The sequence below is a fragment of the Aulonocara stuartgranti genome (genome assembly GCF_965226115.1).
Source record: "Aulonocara stuartgranti genome assembly, chromosome: 1".
Classification (NCBI taxonomy): Eukaryota; Metazoa; Chordata; class Actinopteri; order Cichliformes; family Cichlidae; genus Aulonocara; species Aulonocara stuartgranti.
The window spans coordinates 24,355,523-24,380,036 of record NC_138939.1 but is presented as its reverse complement, the minus strand read 5'-3'; the positions used below and the strand labels follow the sequence as shown (position 1 = coordinate 24,380,036).

Genomic DNA, 24,514 nt, shown 5'->3' with positions numbered 1-24,514 from the left:
TTTTGAGTGATGAATTTAATGCTATTAATAACTACAATATAAATGTATTTTTAAAAGAAAATAACACCTCATAAGCAGCATTGGACTGCACTGGATCCCAAAGTATAAACTATTATTCTGGGAACATTCTTGTATTTCATTCCTAAAGCAAAAAGTAGTTACTAACTTAAATGCTTTCAGACGCGACTCTATATTTAACCACGATTAGCAAATCCACAGTTGTTTCACAGTTTATCTCCTTTGCTGAGGCTGCCTCTGGATCTTCCAAGATCTGACACAGAGTTCAGCATTGAGAGGCATGGGATGAGTCAATAAGGAAAGCTTTAAAAAGCCTTGATTCTTTTCATGGACGATATTCATGCAATTTGAATAGCAAGGAGAAAATTGGCTGCACACACCATTACATTACTGTGACCCTGTGGATAAGCAGCTTTGTCTCAACCTGGCTGTTGGAGTGCCTCTCCCCATGAAAGCTTGCATGCAGAGCTTTGTCAGACTAATCCATCCTCCGGAGTGTTTCCTGCGCCTGACTGAGAACACTGAGGTTCTCAGACAGGAAAAAAAAAGTATATCATTTTAAAATGAAGGTTAACTTTTCTCTAGGCAAGATCAGGAACTACACGTCCGTTGTGGAATTCCAGTCAATCAACCTTCAGTGACACCGGCAAGTGATGTTATTCAGTGTATTATGTGAATATTACACTTGCAGTATGCAGTACGTCTAACATTTGTATGTATGACATGAGTGACTGCAAATCTTTTAACGCCTTAAGGGCATGCATGTGCAAGAGTGAGTTTTGGGATCTGAGAATGATGCAACATCAGAAAAACTGTACAAATATTTCAGAGGAAACAGACGACAGCTGTCGCACGTAGGACTTCTGTTTTGAGTTTGCCTTCATAGTGTCAATTGTTTGGATATATTAGAATATGTCGCAGGGCTATACAGTCTAGATGGAAACTGATTTTCTTATAATTTCTTTAAGTCTAAATGACTGTTTTGTTCATTTTTTTAAGATGGGAAATATTTCTTTAATATTTCCCAATTGTACCTTTTAGTTGTGCTCAGATTGAAATGAGCCAAGAAACGAGAAATTTTCATTCCATCAGCTGAATCGAACCTAAAGCATTAATTCAGTTAAATCAATAAACAATCACCAAAATAAGCACTTCAGGCAAACAGGCCAAAAGATTCAATTTCAAACAGGTTGGGGTTCACCGTCTGATAATGGAACGTTTTCCATCTTCTAAGGTCAAAGTCTGCAAAAAGATTTTTCTACTCTTCAAACACCTGAATAAGACAAACTGGGAAAAGCCATTTTTACATTTAACAAATAATAACAAATAACAAAGTTTCCATTGTGAAATGATTTCTGAACTACATAAAAACAGCGTGGAAGCAAATGCTTTGGCTACTAGCCTTTCTTTTCGAATAATATCAATTATTATTAATATATTGTTACACCACCACATCAATCACACATTATAGACAAATATAAAAAGTATATAAGGATAATAAAAAATGGTTCAAACAGCAATGCAGAATAAAAATCAGCCTTTCTTTCTAGCTCTGCTGATGTCAACTTGCTCTTACTGCAATCTATGCATATGGCATGACATGCCAATTACTCACTGTCACATCTCAAGTGGATGCTGAACTAAAATTATACCAACCTCAGAGTCCCCATATTCACTAGAATTTAAATGATGCATGGAAATCAAAAGGAGGTGAAACCATAGGAATCTATGAGGGAAGCATATCAGCAACTTTGCAGGAGGGGGGTAACATTTTTCATCTGTCGCTGCAGACGGCATGATCTCAGCTGTAGTCTGAGCAAACTCAATATCCTTAGGATAGGATTTTTCGTAAGTGAGTTTTCACAGCGTATGTGTTTCAATATGTGACACAAAGTTTAAATTTAATAAATATATTGAAGAGAAGAATCACATTGCACCACACCTATGGATTTCCTCCTCTTTTTTGCTACAGCAGCTTGTGGGAAAGGCATTCCTCTCATAGCCTCTCCTTGAAGCTCACCAGTGGGAGAGACTTAACAGTGTCCAGACCGTACAGAGCCATCCATCCTGAAGTGCAAAAGTGACACAGGGCTGCAGCCTGTGCCAGATGATGGAGGCTGCCACCAACTCCCAGCTAAAGCACTGCTGGACAGACCCCATTCACTCAGTCCTCGGAGATTTACCGTCTTCCTGACATTCACGTAGGATAACACAGGGACACCAAAACAGAGGTTATTTATTTATGAATACTTCCAGGAACCGTGTGCCCTCACGGTTTTAGATTTCATTAGAAGTGGGCATGCGATGGAAACAGGGGTTTCAACTTTGGGGTTAAATCAATGTATGGCCTGTCCTCACCAGCGTTCTGCTCTGTGTAATTTAGTGTCATCTCCGGTGTAATGAAGGTCTTGTACCATCCGATGCTTACCAAGTCCTGGAGTGTCCTTTGTGTCCCCTGCATTTTTTTATGTTCTGTTTAGTGTGTGCTCTACTAGGAGATGTCGCGCTCGGAGTACAGACATGGTGTCATTGATTTGTCCATTTTAATCCAAAAAAGTTTTCTTTGGATCAGCTTTTATGTTAATCCAGGGTGTGAGGTGCCAATATGTTCACTAAGTAAAGCTATAATACATCTATATTTTATTATTTAATTTTCTCTGTATTATTTTGGGCTCTAACCTTATAAAATGCATTAAGACGACTGTTGTGATTTAGTGTTATATAAATACAATAGAATTGAATCTTGTAATTGACATTTCATTTGACACTAAATTACAAAGCATCATTATTGTGGATTAACTCCTGTTTACAGTGCATATAGCAACCCCTGTAAAAAGTTTACTTTAAGCCTAGTCATCTGCCATGTCATCTGTAAACAAATTATATATTCAAAATAATTTAAAATAATTATTACATTTTTATCTGTTATCTATTACAAATTGCAAATTCTTTTTATTTTAAAAATATCTGCAAGATGTGCAATTATATATCAAATGATATGTGAATGTATTTTCTGTAAATTTCTTTAGTAAGAGCGTACAGAGAGTTCACACGCTTATGTCTGTTAAATGAACACACAGTTAGCCAAACTCAGCCAGCGTTTAGTGTGAAAATCTGGTGCAAGATCAAAGTGCAAACTCTTACCAGAATTTTGCAGTGTGCATGAAGTATAACCTCCTTTTTAAATTCATTCAGTGTTTAAATTAATAATGCCGGATGTTATATTATGCACAAAGCATAATGGGAATTACAAATCAGTCCACAAACTCAAATACTCAGTTTGCAACAATGGAGCCTATGTAATTACATGTGTTCATGCTATCACTTAAAATTACAGAAGCAACACAGGAGATTATAGCTTGTCAAGCTGTGGATATTAAGGATATTTAGGTAAACTTTTTTTTTTAAAAAGCATCATATTTAAAAAAAAAAAAAAGATGCTTTTAATGACAAAACTGCTGATTAGAATTCTAGTTCATAACTTCAGAGCTGAAGTGGGGGGATAGCATAATGAGGACCTTTGAGATCCTGTTTTGATGTAACTATTTGATGTCAGCAATGAACGGTGGGCATTTTCAAAGTTTCACTTGCTAAGTACTTCAATGAATGTCAAACATAAATAATAAATGTAAAAGAATCTAAGTTTGTGATGTCTGGGAAAGTTAGCAGAGGTTTTATAAATCCATGAATGGTATCAAACCTATGGTTAGGATACAATGGCGTTAAATTCAGCTCAGAACAGGAGTAGCACTGTGGGGGATTTTTCTCTATAGAGGGGGAACTATGCACTGGAAACTGATGAACCTCCTGAAAAATACTTTGCTGTTAACATTGTGCATTAGCATAGCATAGCATAGCATAGCATCTTTATTTATAACGCACTTTACATCCAACAATGTTGACCAAAGTGCTACAAATATTAAATTAAATGCATACAGATTAAAAAGGCACATTCTTTAAAGAGGAATTAATAGCACTGAGGACCCCAAGTATCCTTTGTTGAAAGGCTTTCTTTAAGAGGGAGATGCAAAGAGAAGACACTGTGAAGAAGTGCAGGATACACCACAGTGCCATTCTCATTGAACAAATCCCCCAGTGTCATAGCAATGCAGTAAATACACAAAAAGTTGTTGACATAAAATCTTATTTAAAGGATAAATAGAGTGTGCTATTTGTTCATTTGAAACCCAACCATTTGTATCTCAAGCTTTCAATCCATTTCTTGACTGGACCCAATTTAAATTTTAATGCATCCCAACATGCATTCAAAAACTTAATTGAAGGTGGATTTGTGTGTGAGACATTACTATTAAAACAAAAAGTTACTATATGTTGGTTCACAGGCCTCCATCTTTCACTCTTATTTTGAAGTGCAGTGACTCATCCTCTAGTTTTGTTAGGATGCCTGGGTTGTTGACCCAGGGTTTTGAGTTTATTGTATTATTTATCATTTCTATTCTGTGGTTCCTTTGTTAGAGTTATGTCTTATGTCTTATCTGGTTTTGCCCCTCCTTGTCTCGTTAGGCCTGATTTGCCCCAGCTGTGTTTCCCTCCTGTTACCCATTCCCTGATTGCTCCCTCTGTGTATTTAAGCCATGTGTTTCTCTGTGTCCATGTCGTGATCTACCCTTATCTAGCTGTGTGTTCTGTCTGCGTAAGTGTATTTTGTATTCCTAGTTTTGTTACCCTTTTGGGTTCAGCATTAAAGCTGTGTTTTGAGTTACTTCCTGTTTCCGGAGTCTGCACTTTGGGTCCTTCTCCTGCCTGCACGCAGCCGTCACATAACAAGTTTCCCATCACAGCTTGTTTTTCTACTCAGTGTTTCACGGGGGGCCACAACATCATATGCAAGGCTTCTGTGCTGACTACAAGGAACACATTCTATTGTCTCCCACCTCATTCATCCCTGCGTGTGTTCTGTGATCCACGAACAACTCCAATGCACTAAAGAAGTCGTGTAAAAACTATCAAAATTTAACTCAAGTAGCCTAGAAAAACTGTCAGCTGTTCAGCTCATCTGCCTGTTCAAAATGACGGATTTTTGAAATTGATGTTATATCTGAGCAACTTCATGTGTAAATAAAATAAAGAGAATAAAGACAAAATCTCTCAAATTCAAAAAGTCCAGTTGTGCTTTCTTCCTATCTGCCAGCTTACACAGTCTAGCAGAAGCCTGTGAATTGGTAAAGATGACAGATTAGAGAGAATAGGGTGCTGTGTTCAAGTCAGTCTTGGTTTAAGTTGGGTGTGAAAAAGTGATTGTTGAAGAGAATGAGGGACACAAAACCTCTCAGTGTTGAGCAGAGATCTACTGAGGCAGGATCAAAGAACTCAGTCAACCAGGGCACTGCTCAATGCAGACTGTAGTCAACCAACCACACACTCTAATCTCTTGTCTTGTGAGAGAACAGAAACGTATCAACCAAACTGAATTTAATGAGCATCTACCATACAACTAGAGCAAATAGTAAACAGAAAGGTAGAGACAGATATCTCAAACTTCTCTCCAGTTCTGCCTTTTAACCTCCTACAGGACTACCAATCATTATTTTGACATAATGCTCAATTACACATGTATAAAAAGGAGAACAAGAAATCTGAGTTAATGTAATCTTTCAGCGATAAAGCGGTAGCATGCTTTGCAATTTTACCATATGAAAGTTGAAATACTGTAGCTCCAAGCAAAGAACAGGAACAAAATGACAGATTAAATTCTTATGAAGCCAGGAACTTACAGCTGCTGATATGAAAATTTGAGATTAAATTCTTATCATGCCGTTGACCCTCTGAAGTGTTGTGAGTCACCGAGATAGTTGAAACAACCTGGATCTAACCTTAACAAAGAAAATAAATATATTTTTGATGCATGTCAGGTAAAATGATTATTTACTTTGTGATTACTTTGCATAAAGAAATATTTAAAAATAAATAAATAAATACTGTGTTTACCCAGGGTAAGAGGTCATTTAAAGTTAGGGAGTTGGGGTTTAGGTTGTATATTCTATTTGGCATTTGGTAATTGACACTTATAAATAAATAAATTTAAAAAAACAAAGCATAATTACAAATACATACAGAATTAAATCAGGTAAATCTGTTGGTAAGTCACACCACACTACACTGATCTCATTCTCAGTGTCACAATAATCAAATTCACAGATTCCAAATCAGTTTCATTGTCACATTGTTACATCTTCCAATTTTACATGAATCTCTTCAGGCAAAGTAAACACAGCTTCACAAAATAGCTTTATACAGACAAGTGATTTGTGTCCCACAAGTATACTATGTGGGCAGTGCTCTAGAGGGTGTGTGTGTGTGTGTGTTCCTGAAACCTGGATCCTCTACCAAAGGGCTGGGAGTTTGAGGGGTCTGCACAGTATCTTCAATGTTCCCAGGCCTGCAGTGTTCTGCAGAGAAGCTGCCTGGAATCTGTTGGGGTCAATCTTTTGGTTTGGGGGTCTCTATTTTCTTGTGCTCCTCATTCCTGATGTTGCTGTCTTTTGGGATTTCCACGTATCACAGTGGTCCCCTGTATGTGTTGATGATATGAGTTCTTTTATGAGTTCTTCCTTCAGTTCATCATCCACTGTCTGTCTTCAGCTGCCTGAGCAAATCTTGGAATGCCTCATCTCGAGGTGCCATCTACCTGATGTATTCATGGATGTTCCGTGTTTCATCCTGGATTGTGGCTCTGACACTCATTCATACTCGCCATCCTGCTTTCCATTGCTCGTAGAGCCTGAGGGTTCTGGACTTTTGTTGCAGAGCCTGTTTTGTGGAGTTTTCATGTCTTAGCACCTGTGGTATCTGTCTCCTCCTATGGTCAGCTTATTATTCCAGCTGGGTATCTGATGACAGGTAGGACAAATGTATTGATGGCTTGGATCTTATTCCTAATGTTCAACTGGTTCCTCAGTACCTGTCTTACATTCTAGAGGTTGGCCTGTGGGATACCAAAGGTACTGGCCAGCTATCCTCTATATCTGCTATTTTGTTTTGGATCACTTTCCCTCTCTTTCTTTGTGTGTGTGTGTGTGTGTGTGTGTGTGTGTGTGTGTGTGTGTGTGTGTGTGTGTGTGTGAGAGAGAGAGAGAGAGAGAGAGAGAGAGTGAGTCTGTGGAGCACTTTCAATCTCAAATCACTTGACTGAGCACGAGGCACCTTTTATCATGGTTCATCCTCAGCAATTAATCTTTAACAGATGCGATGCAATTCTCTCCCTCTGCCTATTTCATACACAGAGTCTCTTTCTCCGTATTTCAGTGTCTCTCCAGCTTTTGCGCTCACATATAAATACTGCAAATATTTATCACATTTTGTGTGTCTAATTCAAGTTACCTTAGGGCACGTACTAGGCTAAACAGAGAACACTAATAATTTCAGAGAATTATAAAAGTAAATTTTTGTGTGGGGAAAAAAATGGAGATTTGCATTATGCACTGCAAAGCTGGTTGTGAGGTTCCTTTCTTACAGCCTGTTCTTTGTCTTGGACTGGAATATTACTGAACTTCAAATCTCTCTGGGAGAATATATGGCATACTGAGAGATGGGGTAAGAGGGTCCTCAGCCGGATTATTGGACTTGCAGAATACCCAAGCCTAAATTCTAGTGTGCAACAGTCATTCATGGCAGTAGGATTGCTCAATAATGCATCAAAACCCACAGGCCTCCAAGGGAAGCAGTCAGTAATCAAAAAGTAAGTTAAGGTTTTCATAATAGGGCCCTATAAATAACTGAGGACAGAAATGAGGGCATGTAAAATTGATGAGGGATGATTCAAACCCCACGAGGTGGATGGAGCTTAACGCAAGGAGAAGGGATGCGATGTTGAGTGGCCCGGTGATACGGGCATGTGTAGAAGGTGGAATTGCACGAGTGATTTGTGTCCCCAGTGTTACCACATAAACGCACAGATATACAATATGGACACTGCTCTAGAGGCAACGTCACTGAAATGGTGCTATTAATGTAGAAATACGCCCCTGCCTTCAAACTATTCTACTGAACATTTAAAACAACCTAGCAACAATTTCATAACCTGTGGCTACCTATTAAGCTTTTACAGAAGAAGAACTCTGCTGCACATTTATATTATTTAATCAAAACCAAGACTGCGGGGTCAGAAATTACATACATTTTCAAAAAAGCTTCAATATGAGCCAACAAAACTGTGAATTACAAGATCTTTTTAATGTGGGAATTCATTTTCATATATTTGTGCTCTCTAGAACTGATGTAAGTGTGTGATTCAAAGAAAACGACATAGTATAACAGTCTGAGATCTTGTCAATATGCAACGGTAAAGAGTGAAGGTTTATCCTAAATGAGCACTTGCAGAAAAAAGACACCACCAGACAACAAATTTATACACATGAGTAGTGTCCTTTATCTAAATTATGCATTTAGGCATTGAAAACAATCTCTTATCAGGCCTTCAGTCTTTGTCTAACAATTATACAAATAAGCTGATTTTACCAGTTAAAACAATAAAAACTGAATTTCTACTGTGCTGTTGTTCCAAGGACATGCAGGTATTGTCCTCAGTTGACTGCCAACCTGTCAGATGGCTCATTTAACATTTGGCAGTAACAAATTTGAAAGAAACTACCATTGATGTTTTTAGCTAGTAGAACACCGATTTCTCGCTTCTTCCAACTATACTCACTACACAGTTTTCAGTTCGTATCACACAGGGAGGATTTTAGACATGTATTCAGCCAAGGATGACAAAAATGCCCTAACTCAAGATTCATTAGTGTCTATATTTTGTACCGAAGGTCCTTCATTTCCTCTTCAACCTGCATAAACAAATTTATTTTAAACTAATTTTTGTTTATATAGTAGAATAATATAAAGTTAAATTAAGCAGTCATTTCATTTAAAAATATTTATATTCAAGGATGTTTATACAGACTAAGACGGAGTGTACACAATAGCTTTTCTTTTTTTTCCAGAAAGCCAGCATAGTTTTTCAATTGTTCACAATTGAATCGCCTCATACTTATACCATGCTAAAAACGGCAGGCACTCGAGGCAGTGAGCTTCTAATCTGCAGTGAGGAATGCGTGGTCGGCTGTTCACTTCACCCCCCAAAGCTAAAGAGGTTCATCTCTGGGTAAAAAACTGTTTGTCACAGTCCCTTCTTTACACAGCCATCCACTTACAGAGGCTGATGGGACCAATAACACACCAGCAACTACCACATTTTACTTGTACAAGTGCTAACAACAGTGGAGAAAGTTAATCCTGCTGGTTTTTGAGTACCCGAGCTAATGGAATTTTAAATACAGTCTAAGAATTGTTTTAATACTTGGATAAAAATCCTTTTCAGTCATTTAATCCCTAAAGTCTAGAGCCCTTGGACACCCATGGTTTCCTCTCTTCAGATGCTCTGTTAGGCCTTTACTGCAGCTGCCTTCAGTTGCTGCTGGTTTGTGGGCCTCTCTGCATTCAGTTTGGTCTTTAGTAACTGAAAAGCATCGTCTGTTGAGTTAAGATCAGCTAACTGGCTTGGCCATTGAAGACTATCCCATTTCACTGCCTTGAGAAAGACAGTGTTGTTTATGCAGTTTGCTTTGGGTCATTCGGGTCATTATCCATTTGCACCATGAAATGCTGTCCACTCAGTTTTGCTGCAATTGGCTGAATCTTAGCAGCGAGTAAAGCTCTGTATATTTTTTACACAATTAATCCTGCTACTTCTATTAGCAATAAACACTAATCACCTGGTTCCACTGGCAGTATACATGCCCATGTCATAACACTGTCTCCACCATGTTTGACAGATAATGTAGTATGCTTCAGATCATAAGTCTCTCCCTATCCATAATTTTACCAGCTATATCAGACGTTTCCTGACAAAGTCTAGTCTGACCCGCCTATTCTTGTGTGTAAACCCTCTGCACCTCCTCGGGAATGTTCCTGACTTGAATAGAGGTTGTAAAGTTTTTTTTCTTAAACAAGGAAATAATTCTGCGATCATCCACCTTAGTTGTCTTCTGTGGTCATTCAAGTCTTTTGGTGTTGCTGAGCTGGTCAGTGCATTTATTCTTTGATTTGTGTTACTCTGCAAAAACGTATGGACCTAAATGTAGGTAATGCTTGGTCAATTACATTAGCAGCATTCAGCTACAACCAGACTCAAGCAACAGATTACTATTATTAGTTATGGAAAAAACAGTGCACCTACAATTTGTTTTTTCCATCTGACTAGTTCAAAAGAATACATGATATCTTTAGTTAGTGTAAAAAAGCAAGCCTTGGATGGCACAAGCAGAAACACAAGTGTAAATGGCATTAAACACCATGGAGCCTTGGTTTAAAGCCCTGTGAGCTCTAGCAGTTATACAGGGATTAAAGTGGGCCTGAACAACCTGGAACAACGTTCTGACACCTTCGATTAATGAGTAATTAAATAGGCAGTTTAACACTAAATACTATCAGGCAAGTTCATTTTTTATTTGATACAGTCTGGCAGTGCTTTCAACTGTTGTCACAGAGACAGTAAAGTCATGACTCCAGCTGCATGCCTCCTCTTTTCCTTCTTATCCGTGTCATGCACTCATGCTGTCGATGTCAATAAAGTTTCTGTTGCCGTATATCAGCATCTATCTACCTCTACTTAAGAGGAGAGAGCATAACTGTGCAACTTTTTCTTTAAGTGACAGGTTATCTCAGATACAGGATTTGAAACAGCTCAACAAATATCAGTGAACACACAAACTGTTTTTGTGCATCTTGGTGCACAATCTGTCTGCTAGCTTAAGGTACAAAGGCTCTGTTTTCCAGGGAGAAAAAAAAACACTGACATGGGATAATTTTACTCTCAGAGATAGAGAAAGATAGAGGAAATAAATATAACAGCAGAAGCTGACAGATCATATTTAAAGGTAAGGACTGCTCTGCAAGTGACGTTTAATAAAATAGATATTTACAGTTAAAAAAATTAATTGTGTTGGATTGCTTTGAATCAGACAGTGGATCTGTATATGATGAAGTTATCTAGTTATATTAGAAGCACTTTCAAATATGTTTTTCAATGAGAAAAGGTTACACTCCACATCCATTATATGTCCCAATAATTAACATTTAAGGGAAACTGTACATTAGCAATATTTGTTTTACTATCTTACATTACGTTGAATATAATTGCCATCAACATTTAACCAAACATTATCATTGCATTAATTAAAATATTGTTGAAAGCTGAATGTCATTAATAAGGTGAATCTCAATTAATTTTCAGAGAAACAGCTTTATTATCAAAGACAGCTAAGCTGAGCTGTCATATAAATGCTAAATGGCTTGTATTTATATAGCGCTTTACTAGTCCCTAAGGACCCCAAAGCGCTTTACACATCCAGTCATCCACCCATTCACACACACATTCACACACTGGTGATGGCGAGCTACATTGTAGCCACAGCCACCCTGGGGCGCACTGACAGAGGCGATATGGTCAGGATTTTAAGTTATGCTCATTTTTAGGCTGCCGTTTCCCTCCGTAGGTTTTATGGTGGCGACAGAGCACGCTTACGAAGGCTCTGACTCTTGTATTTGCTCATCAACAAATCTTTTGTGAACTATAATTTGAAGACTTGGGTCATCATTCAGCCTGTATAGACACGTATAAACTGTTTACATCTCAGTGCTGTAATATAAAACAACCATAACACCTGTGTTTGATTCATGACATGGTTCTAGGATTTCAATTGTAGGAACAAATTACTTGAAGCTTGCCTTAATAATCTTTTAACATTCAATTACATACAGGCCATTATGATATATCAGTATTATGATACAGTAATACTATCTAAATATGTTAAAGCAGCAAACAACATTATGTTATTAGTATGAGGTTGCAACAAGTTTAATGTCCATCCATCCATCCATCTTCATCCGCTTATCCGAGGTCGGGTCGCGGGGGTAGCAGCCTAAGCAAAGAGGTCCAGACCTCCCTCTCCCCAGCCACCTCCTCCAGCTTGTCCGGGGGAATACCAAGGCGTTCCCAGGCCAGCCGAGAGATATAATCTCTCCAGCGTGTCCTGGGTCTGCCCCGGGGCCTCCTCCCGGTGGGACATGCCTGGAACACCTCGCCCAGGAGGCGCCCAGGGGGCATCCTTGCCAGATGCCCGAACCACCTCAGCTGGCTCCTTTCGATGTGGAGCAGCAGCTGCTCTACTCTGAGCCCCTCCCGGATGGCCGAACTTCTCACCCTATCTCTAAGGGAGAGGCCAGCCACCCTTCGGAGGAAGCTCATTTCCGCCGCTTGTATCCGCGATCTCGTTCTTTCGGTCACTACCCACAGCTCGTGGCCATAGGTGAGGGTAGGGACGTAGATCGACCGGTAAATTGAGAGCTTCGCTTTTACACTCAGCTCCCTCTTCACCACGACTGACCGGTGCAGTGTCCGCATTACTGCAGCCGCAGCCCCAATCCGTCTGTCGATCTCCAGCTCCCTTCTCCCATCACTCGCGAACAAGACCCCGAGATACTTGAACTCCTCCACTTGGGGCAGGAACTCATCCCCGACCCGGAGTGGGCACTCCACCCTTTTCCGGCTGAGAACCATGGCCTCAGATTTGGAGGTGCTGATCCTCATTCCCGCTGCGTTACACTCGGCTGCGAACCGCTCCAGTGCGAGCTGGAGGCCCTCACCCGATGAAGTTTAATGTCAGTATCAGTAAAAAATGCAAACATTTTAGTGCTACCATACGTTATCAATATACTGCAGTACTACAGCTACTGGACAGTAATAGAAATCTAGATCTTTATTTCATATTGGGAAATATCTTTGAAAGCAGATTAAATCATAGATTTAATGTTATTCAAATGCCGTATTGGACAGTATGTGCAGAATAAACTGGGTAAACTGGGCTGTTTGCAGTGTTCTTTTACAGTTTACAGTTATGCAGAACTGGTGCAGGGCAAACTGTGGTATCCATGTTCATTACCATGGTCTATACTTATAAGATCAGACCAGAGATTCTTTGCATACAGTTTTTATTTCTTCTTGACTATGAAAATCAAGGTTAATTCAGACACTGCTTTAAAATAACCATCCAAATAAAGCAAAAGATCGCTGCTGAGTAACAGGACTCGGCTAGGAGTCAGTTTGCATTTAGCTGATGATATTCTTTGGTAACACTTGCCAAATTCCACATTTATACCAGCTTCATAGTGGCTAGCAATCAGACATCTGCCTTGATGGCTCATATAATATCTGCTTGTATATTGTAGAATGTAGATGGCTAAAATCAGAATGAGTAGGAAACCTCAAAAGCAGCATCAGACCAGGTCAGCTGATCACAGCCGGTTTAAAAACAAAGCACATGTACTGGAGCTCATATATATATTATTATATGATTTATTGCAGAGTGAGTCATTTCTCCAGACTGCACTGCTTCACCAGAACTTAGTATTCTCTCACCTGCAAAATCCCACTTTAACCCCTGCTTATACAGACAGGCTCATTAGAATGAAAATATTTTTAAAAGCCACATTAGTGCCATCTTTTACTGTCAAAATGTCAGTAGTTCACAGTGTATGTGCATAAGGAAGAACAACATCATAGTGAGCTAGAAAGCCCTGAAGATAAAGAAAATCCAAATAATGCAGAACTGTAGTGAAGAAGTCAAGTGTAATAGCAAGGCTCCAGAATAACCATCTTTAAACCAGATAAGCTCATTTCTTATTAATAACAGTCAAAGTAATAATTAATCATGACATCAGAAGTCTGTAGTTACAAGTTTGACAGTGCTTGTCTCAGTACATTCAGCTTGGAGAGGTGGTGTCTGGGATATAAATTTCTATGAATCACAGTCTCTGCATGTTAAATAGATAAAACAAATCAATCTACTGGAACTTACCATCAAACTTTTTATGCCTGGAGACAAATGTTGTTCTCATTTTGTGGCTGCTCTCCTCAACCAATTTCTCAAACTCCAGTTTGCTCTGCTGGTTAAGTTTGTCCTCCATCTCTGACGTGCAGCAGGTGTATCCCTGAGGACAGACACGCAGGTGCTCACCTGAGGAAGACAGAGAGGTAGAGCGGCAATTTTACACACGTCACCGCTTCGACATTCAGATGCTCGAAAAGGCTGAACCGAGTCTTTGATCAAAATTCTCTTGTTATTTTGTCATTCTCATCACTGAGGCAATCAAAGTGGGCCAGACCGTAACAAACGGGGTAGGAAAACATTTGTCGGTCATTTGGAATCATGAATCAGAGAGTGTCTGTGATAGCAGAGCTCCTACACCTCATGTAGAATCCCCCTTATATCACAAAGCAAAGCGCTGCAATAATGACTGCTTTAATGAATATTATGTACATGAAATGAAAGGCACAGTGCTAAGTCATGTCAAGGAAATTTATTTATATAGCCTAACACCACAAATTGGTCTCAAGGCTCTTATCAGCATGCCCTTAGCTATGACATCAGCCAAACATTTAATTAAACTGCATGGATTAATTTACGATGTCTTGACTTTGGCACAGCAAGCTGTAAATGAACACTGACATATTTTTGCCATGGAAACAATTGCTTATTTACACATTCACCACATACCGAACAACATTAACATTCATTTCAAGTCATGCTATCTGACACATGATGAAGCTAACTCTCCATTCTGTTCTGCTCGTGGTTTTTATCAAAACTGGAATGAAATATTTGTCTTTTTGGCTGCCAAATGCTCCATCATGTTCACCAGCTCGTTACTAACTGTGCGTGTTTGCTCTTTTGTTCAGAGCAGGAAGGCTACAATGAACTTATCATAACTTTTTAGTTTTCCTAAAAACAACTTTGCTGCAAAGATGAGACCAAAACAATATCAAGTTGCTAGACTGAGAGATGAGAATATTGTTTTGCAGATTACGGCGAACAACTGTGTTGCACAGATGCGCTGGTATCCATGGTCACTGTTAGGTGCCGGGGAGCATCAGAGGCATTATAAGAGGCTGGCAAGCCAGCGAAAGATATCAGATGTGACTGTGTATTGTGTGCGTCTGTGCAGTTTTTATTTCCCACAGTCCATTAAAATGAAAGTTAATTTAGGCAGAGCTGAAAAACTCACACCATATTCTACATATCACAAAAATAACATTTAATATAAATGTTTAAATTTCTCAATATTTCTTTTTACACTATATCTCATGCACTCTGGTGCGCTGTTGCTGGCATAAGAACAACATTTAAAAGATTTATTTTAAAGACTGATCCACTCAGATTAAAAAAAATGTTTTGGGCTTATTGTTATTTTACATAGTTGGGTGGTAAAATCACCAGCATTAAGGCTTCACATGCCACCTGACTACAGTGATATTAACTCAAGGATAGCAGCATTTCTTTTTGCCTTGCTCGCTTACTTTTTAACTTTCTACACTGCGAACAAAATTACACAGCAACCTTTAGGTATCAGTGAGAGTTAGTTAAGAAATACTTGTTGTAGTCCCTCTAAGTAGAAAATAAGAGATGCTGTGCGTGCGTTTTGTAATGAGATGTTTTACAGAGCCTTGGACTCTCGTCTTCTTCTACATAATTTGATTTTGAAGCATTAATTTAATAAACTGTGAAGTGTTTGACTATTACATCAGTTAGAGAAAAATTCTCGAGTCCACTCAGACGTCAGTGTATAAAAGTGTATACCAAACCAATGAAATGACTCCAAGATCCACAAAGAGAAATACTGGAACTGAAGGCCTGAAGAATTTTCAAAACTTGGAGAATTCACACTAGATTTTTTTTTTTTTGTAAATGAGTAAAAGTTTTACTTTACTGGGTTTCGAGAAAGGTAACAATCAATTAATTATGCCACACATCTGAAAATCCTTTCACTGAAAAAGTGAGGGGTTTAGTCTCAGATCTGTGGATTATTCATGGTGAATAGAGTAGTTTTCAAAAATACTGATTTACTTAAAGGGATGAGGAAAATTATTCTGATGAAATCAATAAATTATATCTACACCCATAATGCACAACACTATCTGCAAAAGACCATAAAATGAGGTTTATTTATTCCAATAATTAATCATTAAGGAAAATATGTTTAGTATAAACTAAATGTATCAGTCAAGTATATTCAATATCACCAGACTTGAAATTTGACATTTTACTTGCATATCAGACTTACATGAATAATCTACAAGTAACTATGTTAACTAATGTTAGCATTTTGGGCATAAAAATGACCAAGCCAGAATTAATTTTCCAGTTAATAAATGAAATATAAAACCAGATCCACAGAAAAAACAAAAAAATTGTTTGCCAAAAACCGAAATGAATGCTTAAATGCAAACAGAGGCTTTAATCAGTAAAAGTGACTAAGAGCTCCATGTGAGTGGTGTGTACATACATCTTTTTTGCACAGAAGTTTGTACTTTCATACTACTACCCATTTTAAGAGGTTTTCCCATTATTAATAAACTAAAATGTAAAATAAAACTTAAAAAATGTTGGAAAAGTGTTGCTAAATTCCAAAATCTAGGCTTTTTTTTTATTAAAAACAAAAATACTTATCAAATTGTGGTTTTTGTTTTTGTTACCTATAAAGTTGTTGCTGTGATCTTTGTGCCAGAGCCACACAACCTTATAGGAAAGTTTAAGGGGGGGGGGAAAGTCCTCCCACACAAGCAAAAGCTCAGCGTCTTAGTTTCTGTCAAACACTTAAACTGGTCCGAATGTGAGTTTTCATCTGGTTGTCTTCCTGCAACAACACACACCAGCAGTTATCATCACATGATTATATTAGTTTTTTTGCCCAAGAAATATTTGGGCAATTTTTTTGGAAAAAAATTACCATAATGCATACTGTATGTAATTGTTTTCTGCATGCATGCAGTATTTTATTTCCTCTTCTGCAGAGAGCATCAGACATCATTATTAGTTTTTTTTTTTTTTTTGGTCTGGCCAGCAGTCACATAAAATATTTGTGTTTTTCCCATTCTATCTATTAACATTTGGGAAAGATGAAATGAGTATCGATTTATCAGTGGAGGACAGAACAGAGAGATTGTAGGATTTCCTCTGAGGAACACAATGCAGGCACTGGCAGGCACACTGACGCCCTGCATGCATATACAGTAAGCTGCAGATAAAGGAGCTGTGTATAGATAATGAAACAAGAAGATGCAATATGTACGTGCTGGCACTCTCAAATGTGCTTAATCCTTAATCAGTCCTTAGAGAGGCACCAAGCTACAGTAATGAGGTGCACCATCAACAGTTCAACACAAACTCGTTTCTCCAGAGTAATGCACAAGGCTCCGAGCCACAGCATCCAAACTCTACAACACAAAATAAGCTGAAATGCACCACTCACTTTCTATTAGGCGATTCCTTAAGGCTTTTTTGTTTCTTTACTAAGCAGCAATGTCCTATTTTTTAACAAAGTAACAGCTGCAGATAACGTCCACTACATTGGGATTCAATTAAGCGCATGCATATGGATTGAATCTACAGGCTGGCGACCTGTCCAGGGTGTACTCTGCCTCTTGTCCAATGACAACTGGGACAGGTTCCAGTGAAGTAAATAGTTTTTACACATAAAGTTTTGGTATTTTCGGCTTTTCAGCCAAGACTCATGTCTTTTAGCTTGGGTTGCATTTAAGCTCTCGCTGACAGAAGCACGGGGTATTTAAAGTATCAGTGTAGTTCAACATTGTCAGTCATATTGTTTAAACAGGGACATTATTAAACTGAGGAGCTAAGGAATTATGAAGATGGTATCAGATGGCTGGCTAATGTCCCAAAGAAAGAAAAAGCCATACACCATATTTGGCACCTTAAATTACACGGGCATGAAACACTACTCTAGGATGACTTAGGCACAGAAATATAAACTTTTATTGTCATAAATGATGGATAAGCTGAGGAAAATTGCATTTTCTCCTCACTGTTATGTGAAGCTCTGTGACTCTGAAGTAAGTCAAATTCAATCTGAAGTTTCCGTTGATGCAATAAATGAATTTTACTTGTCGATGCAGGTAGAATACTACTTTTGGCCACTAAAGCGTTTAAAAAAAAAAGAAAAGAAAAAAAAAGAAAAAAAATCAATAACAGACAAAGCTGTCCTTAAGTGTGAATGACAGCTGAAAGGAATCCATGGTGCTTTTAGCTTTCATAGGCTGTGCACCACTCTATTCATCTCTCAGTCGTGTTTTGGTTTAAACACATAATTTGACATATCCAACTACTTTCCTGTTTTGAAAACTGTTGTCGTAAACCAACATAAAAAAGTTTGTGAGAAGCAGGCACGGCGTGAGCTGCATGTTTATGATGCTGCTACTTTGAGTTTATCTCACATGTTTTCCCTTCTCTCTTTCATCAAAAGCCCAGTTCAATACTTTTATGCATAAAACTTTGCTGCACATTTTCCTAATGTGTGTGTGTGTGCGTGTGTGTGTGTGTGTGTGTGTGTGTGTGTGTGTGTGTGTGTGTGTGTGTGTGTGCTCTTTTCCAAAAGAAAAAAAAGCAAACATAAAAGCCTACCTTAGTGAACTTTGGAGGTAATTGTCCCCAAATCTAGATGGGATTTTGGCTCACTAGACCATATCTGTCCTGTTCTAGCTGGTTGCTTTGGACCCGAGATGGAATTTGAAACCATGCTGTCAATATGCTGCACACTTGCGAGATCACACTTGTGCAGTCTCTGTCAGGGAGAGTTAAACTTGTAAGACTCAATACCAGCAGTGCCAACAAAAATGAAGACATGGGGGTGGACACAACAAAAAGACAGGGATGGCAAAAAGCTCAAAGGTTCTTCTTATAAAAGTATATTTACTAGGTGAATAACAGGAACTAATGTGCCTACTTAGCTGGCAACAGCTCACTGACACCCACTTTCCACCTTTCTCAAAGCTGTAAGATACTGTATAGCTTTACAGCGATTATATAAATTAGTCTGGCCATTTGTAGCTGAACATTTAAATGAATCTTTTAATAAAAAAAGAGCACTTCATGCGCTGTGACATTTATAATGAAGCAACATTATGTTTATCTAACATAGCTAATCCATTTAATTCAAAATCATTTGGAGAGATAATAAAAAGTTTTTGTTTTCTCACATAAATAGTGTTACAGATTTTTACAAAGAGCTGCATGAAAGTGGAGCATGAAAGGGGTGGGGAGGGTGACACATAATTTCACTGCAGGTGAAGAGGGGCAAGCGGAAAAGTCGGGAACAATCCCAGCGCATATCTGTGGCATCTGTTAAAGTGGCCTGCCAAATCAGTAACGGCGCCACACCTTTTGCTGCTGCTGAAAGTTTTGGACATTTATTAAAAAGACATTAGTGTCTCCGCATTTTATAAATTCTCGATAAAATGTATTTAAAATGCAGCACTTTGTAATGCAGCTGCCTGTTCTCTGTCTGTAGCAACCACTCTGTGATCTTAAGTAATGTCACAGCTAAATTGTTAAACTTTTGCCTGAGGAGTACTATTTGATGCAGAGCATGTTTCAAAGGTGAAATAGCCGGTATTATCAAAATAAAAAAAATAATAAATAGAAAAAATAGAATCCTGTGATTTATTTCTTTGATGATCATTGAGCTTAGTTTTGAAGTTGGACTGAATATTTCTGAATAATTAAATGGAATAACACTTTTTCTGGTTTTCCTCACCTCTCACTACAAGCCGCATTCATTTTTCCACATATATAACCATAATGCACTTTAGCATTTTATTTGCCTTGCATACATATCGATAGCCAGTTAGCTTAATCGCTCATTATACTAACACGCATGTCTTTGGACAATAGGTGGAAGTGTCTAGTGTCACAGTCTAATACTGAGTGTCACAGAGAACATCCAGACTCTATACAGAAAGGCCCCAGCCAACCATTAGATTTGAATCATTAGATTTGCAGTGAGACAACAGTGCTAACCACTTTACCACAAAGCCCTCAGCATAAATATTAAAGATTATACAGCATAAACAAACAAATGCATTTCAGCAAACGGTTGGAATTTTTGTTCTTTTCAAGATTTTATTGTACATTTATATTGATTCAAACATCACTTATCCGTCTCTTGGATTACCACTTATTGTGTTTGATATTGGCTTGAATAAAACATATCTGTCAACTCCTAATCTATTTCTGACATCCTAATAGGCAAAGGAAAAAAATGAGTGTATAGTTTGACTTTGACGAAGTGAGCAGCAGAGAATTGCATACTGTATAGAAGCCTGTGGTGACAACGCTGACAGAAGTGCTAATATGATGGTGTTCTATCAGATTTTTCATACATAGAGAAAGAAGCCTGCTCCCATGCAAATGTAAAACAACAAAGTTAGCTTTAGGTCTGGCACATGCACTCACCAGCCTGATTCATTATACTCCTAACATGATCAAAACCATGGATGAGCACACACAAGCATACACGCACACACTCTATATGATGCATTTAATCACAGATTACTTGGGAGCAAATAGTTATGTAATCACTGGATAAAAGGAAGATAAAAGCTTTCACTCATATGTTCAACCAGGGGCGGTTTTAGCCATTTTTGAATCAAAGCACCCCCAAAGGTTTCTTACTTTTTTTTGACAATATTTACTGTTTGTGTGACACACTACTAAAAATATAAAAAGCATACAGTACTTGTTTGAGACATAACATTTTAACAACAAAAGTGTGTAAGTGCCTGGCTTAAAACAGGACATGTTAGCTGCATTTAACCTTCAGTTACTCTTTATATAGTTAGGTAGGAGTCAGACCATGTTTCTTTTTAGCTGAAAAACATTACACCCAGGTAACCTGCAGTGTTGGAAACATGTTTTCCGACGATGTTTGCTACCCTACAATCCGTCCTGCTCTGTAGTAAAATCAGCGACATTTGACCGTCCCGTTGCTCCCATTGAAATGTATACAGCCTATTTAAAATCTAAAACTTGAAATTGTCTGTAGCCTGCTGTTGTTACCACTGTCCTGTTTGAAATGGAATGAGAGAAGCTGGTTATTTTGTCATATGTGCCGATATTGTAAAATCAAATGATCTTGATCAGTATTTCAATATTTATATCTTTTATTAGATGTTCATGTGGTTTGGTTATTTGCCTTTTGGTTGAAAGTAGACTGAGAGAGGACTTTTTTTTATTAGTGATCTTAATAGTATTGGTTTTTCATATTAATGTAATTTTTTTCATCCAATTGAATACAATCTATTTGTGTATGATTGTCAGTTCAAAGAGGGAGAGAGGGAAGAGGGGAACGTGAGGAGAAAGTGCAAGGTCAGGAAGAACCAGGTAAAAAAAACACACTGGGAATAGCGACAGGCACAACAGAAACTGTTAAACTGCTTGAGACAGTTGATCACCAAAAAGTGATTTGCCAATCTCAAGGTGAGGCGACATAGGTTAAAATAAAAGAAAAAATCTGCAGAGCCATATTAGTATCTTCAGTAAAGATCTTTTCATACATTGTACCATAGGCAAAGTTGCCTTCGTTTTTATAATTTTATCTATCAATATTTTGTACATTTGTACATTTCAAGGACTCTATTTTTGGAGTCTATTTTCATATATCTGTATTGTATTATACATACACATTAAAAGTGAATCTCATGCAATCAGTTTACTTCTTACTCACTATGATCATCATTCATCATTTTCCCACAGTAATTAAGGTTACCATATGTATTTTTTTTTATTCCAATCCATTCTTTGTTTGCAGCATTTAAATAACCTTTATCAGATTTGATGGTTTTGTTACAGACTTTAAAAAAAGTGTTTTGCTTTTCTTTCACAAATGTGGGGATTAAATTGTGTTAAAATGTACAAAACAGTGATGTCATGTTTTGTGACGAGGACACAGGCACAGAAAGACTTGATGAATTTAAGAATCGTATCATTTAATAAAGAAATTTACAAACTTACTCAGAGATGGTAAAATTATGATGACTGATAACAGAGACGAAGACAGCAGACGATGAGGACAGGGAGGAACAGGGGTTTAAATGCACCAAGGAGACAGTCACAGGGAACTCGGGACAACTGGAGACGTTTAAGGATGCAGGGACTGACAGACACGGGGAAGACGACTCATCGTGACGAGTAAAGTTTATCTTGCCTGGCTGGGCAGCTCTCTGGGTGCTCAGCACCCTCAAAGCTCTGATCCTAGAATCGCCCCTGTGTTCAACCCAGTCCAGTTTGCTAATGTACCGCTCTGTCCTCGAGCGCAGATGTCAGAAGGCGCCGCAGCACATCTTTCAGAACGAGCTGATTAAAGATTTAAATATATGTAATTACAGAAAGCAAGATAATTAAGGACAAATGGTAATCTTCTTTGGGGATTTTACAGTGAAACGTTCTGGCGTTAACTCAAATGTTTCTTAATCCGAAAGAAATAAGGCAAAAGAAATATTGCTTTGCTTGCATATGCAATCAAACACTCATTGTTTCGTTCAGATTCTTTGATGTGCAGATGTGTTTGGTTGCTCTCGATCACTATCTTCACGATGTCCAAAACACGACTGAGGCGTAGCGTTATAATTAGGTGAAACTGCTGACTAGATTCAGGCAACGGACAGATGGGCCCGTTCGATGCCCATTTAACATGCAATCAACCACACAGACGCTTTCACAGAATTCAAGGTTCCCTGAACCCATTATACATGTTACTTTAAGATGATTTTTAAATGATATCTATCTTTAACCAACCACACAGACTAACTGCTAACTAGGAATATGTAGGTCAGTGGGAAGAAGTAGATGAGATGACCAGGAGGCATGATCAGACACAGATTAAAGAACTAACTTCATATAGCATGTTTTATTTCAGCGGCCATGTATATGGCCTCGGTTCCCTTTGGCTTCATATCCCTTGATGTTAAAGAAGCATGCACTCAGAGTGTTTGAGGTTTCACATGCAGGCGAGGCATATGCTGCAACCGTGCCTAATGGGCAAGCAAAAAGGATGGCACATTTCTTATCCTTTCTAACAGTGGTTCATTAAAATTGGCAGCAGAGCCTACAGTTTCTTAGGCAGCCGTGTGATGTTAAAAACGCAACAACTGGAGCACATTCCCTGGTGACATGCAACAGATCTGAGTTTAGAAGTGTCTCAGATGCACTAAAGCAGAGGACTGCCACTGAGGTTTAGATTTACAAGACTAAGTAACCATTCCTCACAACAAATACAAAGATTTGTCTTCACACATACAAGTGTTTTCTTGACTAGAGGTATCAAATTATTGACAGCCACACCATTTTATTGAAGTTTTCCACACATCCTACTTTATTATGACAGCTTTTTTCTTTTACTGCCGACATTTTCTGTTATAAATTAGTTATAAAGTTGTTTTTGGATGTCAAGGAAAAAAAGAGATGCGCTCTATAAATTGATAAGTTTATATTTTTTTGCAACGTGTGAAGACGAGTGCTAAATTATTCATAATTATAAGCAGCTGTATCAGCTGGAGGTAAAATGACATGCTTAGCTGATACAAATTCCTGTTTGAACCAGGTTTGCATATTTTAAAGGATGACATGTAATCACACCAAATTCAACAAGTAGCCACCGCTTATTCGGCAGTCACAGTGTCTACTGAAAAGCTTGGTTGGTTTGAGAACACCCCAGTGAGTAGCTGATTACTTATGTTGGATTTTCAGATTAAGGCTTGAAACCTAATACATACTTACATGTTTACATGTAAGTATGTATTTACAAAACCTGGGCTGTAATGCTGAAATATTTTTCTCCTTTTTCTTCATAGACAGAAAGTAAACAAATATCAAGGCCAGTGGGGAAAACTGAAAAGAAATGTTTGGCTCAATGCAAAGCAATGGTGTAAAGTAGATAGTGGACAGAGGCACACATGAGCATGCAACCCTCACTGGTGTTTGCTCAGTAACCGATCTGCTTGGTCTTCTGGTGGGTGAGTTTGTATATTGTGTTGTTGTGCTACAAGGTGGGGGACCTCAATGGTCATAGCCTGCCCAGATGAATTTCGATTAGTCTCAGTCACTTTGCCAACTCATGATAAGCCTTCAAAGGAAAACCTGAGGATAAAGCATCAAAGCTGAAGTTAAGGAGGTCCTGAGGCATCCACTTCAACATAGTAGATCGCATTATGCGAAGAATCTGATGCAACAAAGAAAACGAAACATCGCGGTACTATTCTTCTTTTCCACAGTTTGAGCTGGCCTATTGGGCTGTTTTTTCTCAGCCTCTCCCCTCTGACCTCTACAGTCTGGATTTAAGAGCCCCAACAGGTTCAGTACATGAGTCTGTGTGAGCCTGTGCTCCCAACATCTCCAGTATGCACTGTCGGTTTAATTGTGTCAAGTTGGAGATGTTAGTCGAAAGCACAGCACATTTAAACAGCTCAAACATAAGGCAGCGGAATTAGTTTTACTTTGGCATAATTACATATCATGATTATATTTAGCATAATAAAATTTTTCAACAATTTAAATCCAGAACCATCAATATAGCTCACATCAATGACAGATCCATAAATGTCCATCATAAAGGTGATACTGCATAGGTAACA

At 38.3% G+C, this 24,514-nt stretch overlaps 2 protein-coding genes across 4 annotated transcripts in view; one reads left to right on the top strand and one right to left on the bottom strand.

The window, feature by feature from the left end:
• The window catches only part of LOC309710247 (uncharacterized protein), a 205,505-nt gene that overhangs the window by 76,633 nt on the left and 104,358 nt on the right, over positions 1–24,514 (top strand). The window lies entirely within an intron of this gene.
• The window catches only part of gpc6a (glypican 6a), a 159,903-nt gene that overhangs the window by 117,419 nt on the left and 17,970 nt on the right, over positions 1–24,514 (bottom strand). For all 3 annotated transcript variants that reach the window (XM_082539578.1, XM_082539579.1, XM_082539580.1), the window contains exon 2: positions 13,890–14,048. In XM_082539578.1, coding sequence (XP_082395704.1) covers positions 13,890–14,048 — 159 coding nt within the window. The remainder of the gene's footprint in view (positions 1–13,889; positions 14,049–24,514) is intronic.